Genomic DNA, 11,437 nt, shown 5'->3' on the forward strand with positions numbered 1-11,437 from the left:
ATGTTATTAGTAGAATACTTCGAGGAGTTGTGTAAACAATACGTGAGATTATTATAATAAATATGGAGCACTGGATATTTTACTTTAACGCACGAATGACGAATATATTGGTCGATGCACAGGTAGTTTGCCAGAACAGCACTATTCGTAATTTTATTGGCACTATTTTTCATCAATACTTAACATCTTTTTGTAGTTCTTCATTTCAGATAGATACACTTATTAACAGTAAAATACAAAAAAAAAAGTATAATTCTTCATATCAGTACGATTGTGACTACAGTATATTAATACCTGATCAAAAGCTATACGCCCAAACCCTCTTATCACTCCGTATACCTTATGATCTCCGAATAAAGTGATATGTTAACCCGATTTGCTAAAAGGTACGATAAAGAGCTTTCTGATAGAAGCCGTCCCATAAGAAAGTTAGAATCACGATGAAGTGAAAAGATGAAGTTCAATGAGAAGAAAATATAAATATACATTTGATCGATATTCCATTCTCTCATGTTAGCATGAATGAATTAGATTGACATTTTGTTTTGTTATTTGCAAGCAAAACGTAAAATATTCAAGCTAATCGCGAATAAGATATCACATTATAACATATACAAAAGACCATTTTTTATATTTATATAACAATCTTACAATTTAGATAACAATTATCTGCTATACTTTTCAAATATTCCGTAGATGTGAAACAAAGTTTCCTTAGGTACTTTTTATTTTAATATTCCAAATGAATCTGTAAGATAAAGTTGTTATTGCATATTTTTGTCGAACACTTATCAACAAACTCATATAGATCACCAATGACGTATTAATTTTCGTTCTTTATATTTTCCTTAAATGTTGTAGCAACCGTTAACAGTTCATTATTAATTGCCATTGCAATTTTCATATCTTCTAACATCGTGATATGATCGCCGTCAACAACGTGTATTTCCACTTTGTTTTCAGTTAACTAAAAATAACAGCATTTTATAGTAAATTAGTGTTATTTTCATGATGTACAATTTATACTCTGTAGTTCATAATCATACGGTTTTACAACTTACACTCTGCAGTTCATAATCATACGGTACATTTAGTACAGACGGTAACAATGGTTTGAACAATGTAATTGGTGTTCTTATATATGGCATTGGTTCTGGGTTATATGCCATAACTGCTTGCAATCTCACATAAAGTGAGAGAATAGCGTCTTTTTGATTCCCTTTCGAAAATAACTCTTGATTTTCGAGAGATATAAAATTAAGAAATATATTTACTTTCTCATCCCACGTATTACATTTTCTTAATTTAAATTCAAGCTGCAAAGTAATGTTTGCAAATCAATATGAGACTTGCGCAAAATAGAAAAAGAAGAAGTCTCAGGAAAATAACGACGTACCTCTGCCCTGTTAACAGCTATAAATGGATTCAATATACTAAATAGAATGTTGTTTTCTAGTTCTTCTTGCGATGACGAATGCAATTGCTGTTGCATAAGTGTTTTTAAATATTGAGGAGCACCGTCTATCAATATTAGTTGACCAATAAAACCTTTGGCTTCTAAGTTTCGTGTGAGTTCAATAGCTACAAGTGATCCAAATGAATAACCCACTAACGTGAAATTACTTCGACCCTTAAGTTTATCTAATAAATGCTATAATATGTAAAATTATGTACCATGTTAATATGTATTGTTCGATAATATTCAATTTAATCACATTTTTTTGTAATAAAAGATTATACCGGTAAAAATAAATTGGCCATAGCTTCAACAGTTTTTAATTCATAATTCGCAGCTAATTGAAAACAAGTTGCAGGTGATTTAATTTTTGATTCTAATGTTTTGAAAACGCCACCATAACCTTCGATTCCTGGAAGAAAGAATATTTCGTTCCGACCCTCTTCTGGATTAGTCTTAAGCGGAATAGTAACTTTGGCAGAAAGTATTTCATCGAACATTTGCAGCAACATCTTTGTACCAGATAATAATCCTTTTATATCATTTTCATTATTATTACAATTATCTCTCGGTTTATTACTCATTTCCATGAATTTAAAGAAATTTAAGTTTCGAATATCTGAAGGGGTGAGATATATTTCATATTCACGCTCTAATGTCTGTTTTATTTCTACCGCCATCATAGAATCCATTCCAAGATCAGCCAAGGAAGTGTGTAGATTGATATTCTTCAAGTTTTTAATACCTGCCATAAAGAATTTGTACTTATAAGAAAATAATAATAAGTAAAGATGATATATCATGTAAATATAAATACATATATAAAATTATTAAGATTAATAATAATAATATCAGTTGGAGAATACATACCCATAATGTTTATAATAGTATCTACAACATTATTCTCAACGTCATTTCTTCGTTTTTCAGCAACTACCATACTTGCAACTACAGATTTATCCTGTACCAAAAATCTATTCAGTTCTTGTAAACATGATGATATTTTTTGCTGTAAGGTACCACCGATAACAAGTTCTTTATCTTCATACTGCATGTCAGCAACTAGACCAACATCTCCAATCGCTCCCCATTGTATAGCTAATCCAGGCAAACCTTCTTCTACTCTTTTCTCACATATTCTTTCCATAATGGAATTAGCCATACCGTAATTCGTTTGTCCGGCATTTCCTCTTCCGCACGAGACAGAAGAAAAAACTACGAAGTGTCGAAGATCTGGACAAAGCTTTCTGGTCACCTCGTCCAAACATTTCGTGGCCCATGCTTTTCCTTTGAAAGATTCTTTAAAAGTCTCCAGCGTTTGGTTTCTACAAATACTATCTTTCAAAGAAACCGCGAGATTGAATATACCATCGACTGGACCTTGATCTATCGCGTTTTTCACGATAAGCTCGCAGTCTTCTTGTTTAGCCGCATCAAGACCAACCAGAATCTTGATATTCACGCCGTATGATTCCCATATTTTGATTCTCATGGATTGATAACCATTCTTTACGCCGTTCCGCGAAGTAATGACAATATTTTGAGCATTTCGAAGAATCAACCAATCGATTAATTCCAAACCAAAACCTCCCAATCCACCAAGAACTATATAACTTTTATTCCGAATACATGTATAAGAAGGTTCAGCCAAAATGGGTGTATTCAGTGGTTCATTCTCTTGACGGATCTTTATGAGTACCTACGATATAAAAACATATTGCAGATTATAATTTAAACTGTTAAAATCAAAACATATATTCTGGCAACAAACGTCAACTTACTTTTCCCATATGCTTTCCAGCTGCCATAAATCTAAGTGCTGTCTCTATTTGATCTTTGCCGAAAACTGTCCTAATAATCGGTTTGATAGCATTTTCTTTAATAAGTTTGTTGAATATTGAACTAATTTCGTTCTTAATTTCGTCATTTGTGTTAATAACCTTATCTAACATCACACCATGAAAACTGATACCCTTCATAAAGATTTTGGTGCTTAATTCATTATTTGCGGCTAAGTCAAATTGTCCAATTTCTAAAAATCTACCTCTATAGGCTAAACAACGTAGACTCGCTTGAAGTTTATCTTCTGCTAAAGAATTTAGAACAATGTCTACACCTGCACCATTGGTTTGTTGCAAAACCATTTTTTCAAAGCTAGTATCTCGGGAATTTCCAATGTGATTATCATCGATACTAGGAAATGTTTCTTTAATAAATTTACGTTTTTCTGGTGTACCGACCGTTGTAAATACTATACAGCCTTCCCGAAGGGCTAAGTTAATCGCGGCTTGGCCAATACCACCAGAACCAGCATGGATAAGTATTTTATCACCTTTCTGCATTCCTGCATTAATGTAAAGTGCAGATATGCATGTGCAATATATACACGGTACTGTTGCTGCATCTTCTAAACTCCAATTTTCAGGTATAGTCCAAGAAAAAGTTTCGTCCAACTGACAAAAATTTGACAGACATCTGAAAAAATGTTATTTATTTAATTTAATTTAATTTTTTAACATTTTATATAAAGGATTTTATAATAATATTTTAATTTTTAATTAGTTCACCTGTTGAGGTTAACTCCCATAATACGACGACCATTCATAGTGATTCCGCTGTATTCAAATCCAAGTAAGCAATCTTTTCTGTTTTGTTCCGTTACATTTGCTGATATTTTACCCGTAGACAACATCACGTCTTTAAAATTTAATGATGCATAATGAATTCGAACAAGATCTTCCTTTTGATAGTCCTCCCTAATTGGCCCTTCAATCCAACGTATTGTACTTAAATCTCCACGTGACTATCAAAAAATATTTTTGTATTACTTGATGATAGGTGTTAATAATTTGATAAGATGCTTTCACACATACCAACTGACTAATAATAGCGTGATAGGTAAGTTTGGACTTGCAAGGCAGAAGTAGCTGATGCCTATATGATCCCCAAACATTCCCTGGTCGTAAAATATTAATAACAAGATCCGTTTTGAGTTGTTCTGAGTAAAGTGGTAGTTTCAAAGAAAATTTTGGGGCTTTAAGATCTTGAATTAAAACAATTCGAAAGATATTTCCAGCAGATTCTTTCTTTAAGCAATTAATGAATCCTAAGAGACCAGATTCAAAGTTTCCTTCTTCAACAAGTATGACTCTCGTGTTCCTAATATTCTGTTCTTCATTCCTGACCTGTATAGTTTGCACTTGATGCAACCAATTAAATTCATTACTATTAACATTTATAATCATAGTGTTTTCCGGAATTTTATTTGTCTTTTTTAATAATATCCAAGATTCCTCGGAGGTACATTTCTCTAAAACTATACGTAAGTGATATTTTTGTAAAATGGATAAGTTTAATGAGGTATTTCTTTTTTCACGAGATAGAAGGAAACCACCATCTTTCGTAGATTTTAGAAGTATTTTCAAGCTGTCCTTTTCTCCATTTGTCAACAATCCATATCCAACAGCGAATGATGCTGTGTCACCCGTTTCTATCATATTTGTTTCTGAAACAATGACACCTTCAGGAATATTTTCGAATTTGTTTTTCGATGCGAATACATTAACCTTGGCTTCTACCAAAGGCAAATTATTTAAAATGTCTAAAATCAGTGGAGAAACGAGTATGTTCGCTGGGTTATTGTCCTTATCCTCAACGAGTTCGATTGTCTTCATCTTAATTATTGGTATATTTTCAAGAGTAATATGTATGGATAACGTTAATATTTCTCGTAATGAAATTTCCTTTATGTCACGATAAGCAGTGAATTTATACTCTTCGATAATTGGATCATTAATAGGTTTTTTCCGAGAAATCTCACTTATTCTAATTTTATGCATTTCTACACCCCCCGCTACAATAATATCAATATTTTTGAAATATTGTGCAGGTATATCTGAAATAAAAAATAGGCATTATGAGTAATGAAGAAAAAGAAACACCTTCTATTATTTCACATTGCATGGATAATAAGTGTTGTTCTTACATTTTTCATCACTAGTCAAGCTTTGAAGATATTTTTGATGAGCATTAATATCTATTACTAATTTTCGAATTCCAATCGGCACATATAGATCTCTAGTGTCTGTATTTATGATTTTTATCTGTAACATGTTATCTATGAACGCTACCCAATTCTTCTTCCATTCAATATGTCCTTTCCTTCTCGAAACAGACGTACTATATATGCTTCGGAAAAGACCGCTATATTGATAACCACGTAACTTTAATTCTTTATAGATATCTTTTTCATTTAATTCTTCTTTTTCGTTATCAACATTTCTCTTAATCATATCAAGGGGTATTTTCTCTTTCGATAAGTTCGTTAGAAGATGAATCTTTCCGGTAACAATAGCAACACCTCCTTCGATCACTTCGAATTTACCGCTACCTATTCATTTGAAAATCACCATGTATTAAATTTTTTGGAAAACAATAGTAGGAAGCAATTACCTTTCTGAATCATAACAATCATTTCAAGTTTGCCCTCTTTGGGAACAGTCGTCGCTCGATTAAATTTTATATTTTCCATGACTACGGACGTTTCTGTATAAAATTCTCCCATCGTCATTCCTAATGTTTCCCAAACCAAACATAAATATCCTGTTGCAGGAAACAAGTTTCTGCCATCAATTATATGACCCTTTATGTATGCGAAATTTTCATCGGTAATCGCTATTGATACTATTCGTTCTCCGGAAGTAAGTACCTCCTGCTTTTTGAAATGTGTTGTGAACCAATCGTTTGAATGTTCCCACCTAATCATGATATATTACTAAACTTTTGCATTAAATTCATAATATTTTCAAATAATTAATCCTTTTCGTTATTTGCATTCTCATAATTCTTACCGAATAAGTGGGGATATCATTGGAGTTCCTCGACTTACGGGATATTCTATAGATGGGTATAGTTTAGCAAGATCAAACTGTAAGCCAGCATTATACAATTTCCCTAATCCTTGAAGAAAAACTTTTACGTTATCTTTATAACCTCGCGGATTTAATGCAATATTCGTTACTCTTGTTAGCAATGATTTGTTTAAAATCTCATGTAGTTGGCTGCTGGGCGCAATTTCAATAATAACGACATTGTCAGGGATGAAGACCGAGGTTTCCTCAAAAAGTACAGGTTTTAACAAATTATTTGTAAAATACTCGGCCGACGAGAATTGTGCACTTGAAGTCGACCATTCCTTGCATGGAACTGATGTACTCAACCACTTTTGACTTCGACGCTTTCCTACTGATATCATTTTCTTTAAATTTGCCAAGAGATTGATTTTGACTGTAGCCATGTAACGGCTATGATATGGTATTTTTTCCCCTGATACCACTTTCGCAAAAATTTTGTTTGTCTGTCAAATATGAAAATATTATATGATCTATCGTGAAAAAATCAGTCTAAAAAATTCTTATTATCAACAAATCCTCGTTGACTTGTAACGAACCTGCAGTTTTTCAACAAATACTTTTATAGATTCAGTCGGTCCGATAATTGTTGAACTTTCAGGTCCATTATGACACGCGACATCGATATCATCAGGACACAAATTTTTTATATCTTTATAACCAAGCCGTACCATGGCCACAGAACAATGAGGTATTTTTGTTTCTATAACGGATTTTCCTTGCAAATACGCTGCCAATATCGTTTCCTCCATTGTGAAACTTCCGTCTGCGTATGCACATCCAAGTTCCCCCACAGAATATCCGATTATGTAGTCTGGTAGTACTCCTACTGAAGCTAAAAGGTCTACTAAGCCAATCTGTAAAATTTTCTCCCTATTATCAGGTATTATTGAATATATGCTAATCTCTTAAGTGGTTAAATATGTGCCGTTATTACCTGAACAGCAGCAATACCGACAAAAGAGTGCAAAATATTGTCTAACATGCCATTGTTTGGTTTAGTTAAAATCTCATAAATATGAAGTTCATGCAGTTTTAACACAGCATCGCATTTCTCTATTGCTTTAGCAAATATAGGGAATTTCAATAGAGCTTGACCTAATAAATTTCATATACCATATAATAATCTTAATCATTATAATAGTCATTATTTCTATAGATTTTAATTTTAACAAAGAAATATTCGAATAAAACTTTTCATACCTATCTCTGGCCACTGCGAATCCATTCCAGAAAAAACGAAACATATTGGCTTCTTCGTACCAGAAAAATGTTCAATCTCCCTTATTTTCGTATCAGATGGTTTAACATCAGTTATCGTGTATCCTCGATATGAATGATTTGGTATTGTTTTATGATAAATATCATGAAGAAGACGAATAAATTCGACGTCTACCGGTCGGTTATCGATCTATGGAGAAATATGTTGAAATTGTTTCTAACAAATAGAACTTTTATATCGGCTTTCGAAAAGTATGTAGATTCTTTTTGCATACCTCATTTAAAATGGTTTCTACTGCTTCTGCGGTACGTCCGGAAACAGCTATGAGTCTAGGCAAATCATCATTTGGCAATCCATTATTGATCTTTATTTTCGGATTTGATTTGAGTAAAACGTGAGCATTAGCACCACCGAAGCCGAAAGAATTAACACCTATGTATTCACCATCTAATGGAGTTGGTTGGGTAACAACTTCGATTCGTCCTTCTAAAAGAGCTTTTATTTCTTTGCGTGGTCTATTAAAGTTAATATTTGGCGGTATTAGGCCTGATTCCATCGATATTATAGCCTAAAAATATGTATAATAATATAAATATATATATATTCATTTATTTATATTTATATTTATATTTATATTTATATTTATATTTATATTTATATTTATATTTATATTTATATATTAATATATATATATATATATATATTTATACATTTATATTATAATATAACTAAGAATATAAGTAAAATATAATAATACTATAAATAATATACTAAATATATTGAAACTATATATATATATATAAATTCTAAATAACTTTTATAATAAAATATCGAAGATACATAAATGCGTGAATAATTGGACCGCCTTATGTTCCAAACAATGCTTACCTTAACAATGGAAATAATTCCACTGACTCCTTCAGTATGCCCTACGTTAGATTTAACGGAACCAATTTTAAGAAGATTAGCTCTATTTTTAGTGAAAATGCGATCTATGGCTTCCAATTCTTCAGGATCACCGACTTTCGTTCCGGTGCCATGAGCTTCAATGTAAGGAATACAAACTGTTGATACACCGCATTCTTTGTAGAATTCTTTGAAAAGAGTACTTTGCATTTTGTTAGAAGGAAATGTTATTCCTTCTTTTTTATAACCATCACAATTCGTTTTCGCATGAATAATCGTGGCATAGATTCTCTTAGCATTTTTTGCTTTTTGTAGAAATGCTACAGAGACGGTTTCACTGCGTGTGTAACCATTTGCATCTTCGTCGAAAACCTTGCAGCGACCATCCTGACACAACACCCCTGTCAGAGATAACCAAGTAAAAAAATTCATATTATCATGATAATTCGATGAAGAAAAAAAAATCTTCTAAACAATTTGGTATTATCAATACCTAAACGACTAAATTGTAGAGACGTATATGGATGGAGGCAAAGATTTGATCCACCGACAATCGCGTAATCGCATTGTCCACTATGTATAGCCCTATAAGCATGTTCCACCGCGTAAAGACTTGAACTGCACGCTGTATCGACGATATATGATGGTCCTATTACATTCAACCAACACGAAATATTTTGAGCCATCATATCTCTGCTACAGCTCGTGATACCAAATCCATTTGTCTACATTAAAAAAAACGCAATCTTTCTTATTCATCCGTATAAGTAATCAATAATCTATATACTGTTTGATCTTTTCACGTACCTGAAATTTGCCGTGAAGGCAAGTTGCCTCGGAATCGGAGAAACATGTACCTATGAATACACCTACCCTTCTTCCACGAATGTCTTCTGGGTTAATTCCAGCATCTACTATAGCTTCATAAACATGTTCTAGCATCATTCTGGTCATAGGATCCATCGTATTAGCTTGCTTAAAATGTATTCCAAAAAATGATGCATCGAATTTCTGAATGTTGTTAATTTTGCCAGTTCGCTGTGGAATTTCTGGATGATCTTATGAAATATAATGATAGAAAAATATTAACGTTAATTACTTTACTTCGTTAAATAAAATTAGTATAGTTGATACCTAGTTTCCAACGACAATTGTCATTGGTGACACAATCTTTGCAGTTGAAAAGATTCTCTTTTAATTCTTCGACATTATTGGATTCCGGAAATCTACCAGCTAATCCGGAAATAACAACTTCTTCTCCTGGTTTTGGATCAGCATATTTGAAGAATTTGTACGATTTTTTTGCCTCTTTATATTCAGTCATAATGTTTTGATATTTTCCGATTTTCCACGCCAAATAAAATATATAAAATCGAACTGATACTACAAGTACCTATACGTTTTCACTTCGATTGAAATCGTCGATGAATCCTCTTTTATAACAATGATATGTCCTTCAAAAAATTAATTCTGACGCAATTTTGTAGATTTTCTTCATTCTTTGATTTAAATTTATTTAAATCAAAAATGAATATATTTGACTTTTGAACTTCCCGTCTTTCTATTCTAGTTACATATTTAATATTCAATTTCATATCGACATATTCATACATTATTCAATAGCAAGAAAGTAAAATTTGGTAGTAATAAAATAGATATTTATTAATTGTAAATCTTAAGTTTATATCTTACAGAGAGTATGCTACATTTTTCCTGGAAGTTTTCGTATCATAGATGATATCTGATTTACGTTTTTATATCTTACGATTTTGTATCTACGATTTTATATCTACATATTAATATAATTACGATTTCCTATAAGAATGACGCAATACATCGACAATGAACCATATTATCCAGTGAATAATATGCCATGCTTTGTCGAAATACGCTAAATATTTACAATTTCATAACAGAAAATCAAATTTATATATTACGCGTGTGTATTACGCAAATTTATATATTATGTGTATGTGTGTGTGTCTGTGTCTGTGTGCAGCATTTTATCCAAAAGTTTTCATATCATAGATACTCTAAAGTAACGAAATCTGAAATGAATATGGAAAATATACAGATTTTTTGAATTAGTCAAGATATATCGCAATGAAAAGTAATAAAAAAGGTTGATGAAAATATATATGTCGTAATCAACGATATTCTTTATATCGAAAAACAGAATATTGAAGATAAAAAATTGTTTTCTTTTTACTATTACACTTCACTTCAGCACATATTATTATTATTTTTATAACATTCGTAAAAGATATAAGTAAACTAAGAAAGTGCCGTGCGTGATATCCAGAAAGATTAAATTCTGAAAATATATAAAAACGAAAGATAACAAAAATTAGCTTACTCTATTAAATAAAATAAATCGTGTGAACAGGTATAATCTACTTTTTTATGACGGTATTCATCGGTTGTACAATCTTTGCGTTTAAAGAAATTATCTTTTAATTCCTTCGCATTATTGGACTTCGAAAAATTATCAGTAAATCCGGAAATAATAATCTCTTTGCCTGGTTCTGGATTGACTTTTCTGAAAAACTTGTACAATTCTTTTGTCTCTTTATACATATTCATGATTCTTTTTGTTTTTCATTTTTCCATGCGAAATAAATTATAGAAATTTGAATTGAAACTAACCGTACTTTTTCATAATTACTAAATAAATTTTGGGAATACATACGTAACTAGAGAAAATATGAAAGATGTCGCTACGCAAGAATGTATGCATGAGAACAGATACAAAGAGAATTTTTTTTCTTCTTTAATATCCCTTTCTTTGTGTTTCTAATTGCTATATAGAATTATCTACACGTTTCGTAGTATAATATAATATCATGCGGAATTCGATACAGTTGCCGATAATCATTAAGTAATGTATAGTAGTTTTGCAGTTTTTATGTACGTATGTGGTGTATTAGGAATTGATTTCGAGTA

The 11,437-nt window shown here is 31.6% G+C and overlaps 1 protein-coding gene across 1 annotated transcript; it reads right to left on the bottom strand.

The window, feature by feature from the left end:
- Window positions 1–612: 612 nt before the first annotated feature.
- LOC124948000 (fatty acid synthase-like) lies at window positions 613–9,901 on the bottom strand. The gene is made up of 19 exons (XM_047490986.1): window positions 9,629–9,901; window positions 9,302–9,552; window positions 8,988–9,219; window positions 8,477–8,895; window positions 7,863–8,156; window positions 7,570–7,777; window positions 7,304–7,464; window positions 6,906–7,223; window positions 6,307–6,812; window positions 5,909–6,213; window positions 5,442–5,846; window positions 4,330–5,351; window positions 4,024–4,259; window positions 3,238–3,931; window positions 2,327–3,155; window positions 1,741–2,201; window positions 1,397–1,651; window positions 1,062–1,316; window positions 613–967 (listed from the first exon to the last, which is right to left on the bottom strand). Exons 1-19 carry the CDS (start codon window positions 9,816–9,818, stop codon window positions 824–826), a joined length of 7,185 nt encoding a protein of 2,394 aa, XP_047346942.1. The 5' UTR covers window positions 9,819–9,901; the 3' UTR covers window positions 613–823.
- Window positions 9,902–11,437: the final 1,536 nt, after the last annotated feature.

This window comes from Vespa velutina, chromosome 3 (genome assembly GCF_912470025.1).
Source record: "Vespa velutina chromosome 3, iVesVel2.1, whole genome shotgun sequence".
NCBI classification, from domain to species: Eukaryota; Metazoa; Arthropoda; class Insecta; order Hymenoptera; family Vespidae; genus Vespa; species Vespa velutina.

Coding starts and splice junctions, on each gene's coding strand:
- LOC124948000 (XM_047490986.1), bottom strand. CDS start 9,818: ATGACTGAATATAAAGAGGCAAAAAAATCGTACAAATTCTTCAAATAT. Junction 9,220..9,301: donor GCCTTCACGGCAAATTTCAG/GTACGTGAAAAG, acceptor TTTTTAATGTAG/ACAAATGGATTTGGTATCAC. Junction 3,932..4,023: donor ATGGGAGTTAACCTCAACAG/GTGAACTAATTA, acceptor ACATTTTTTCAG/ATGTCTGTCAAATTTTTGTC.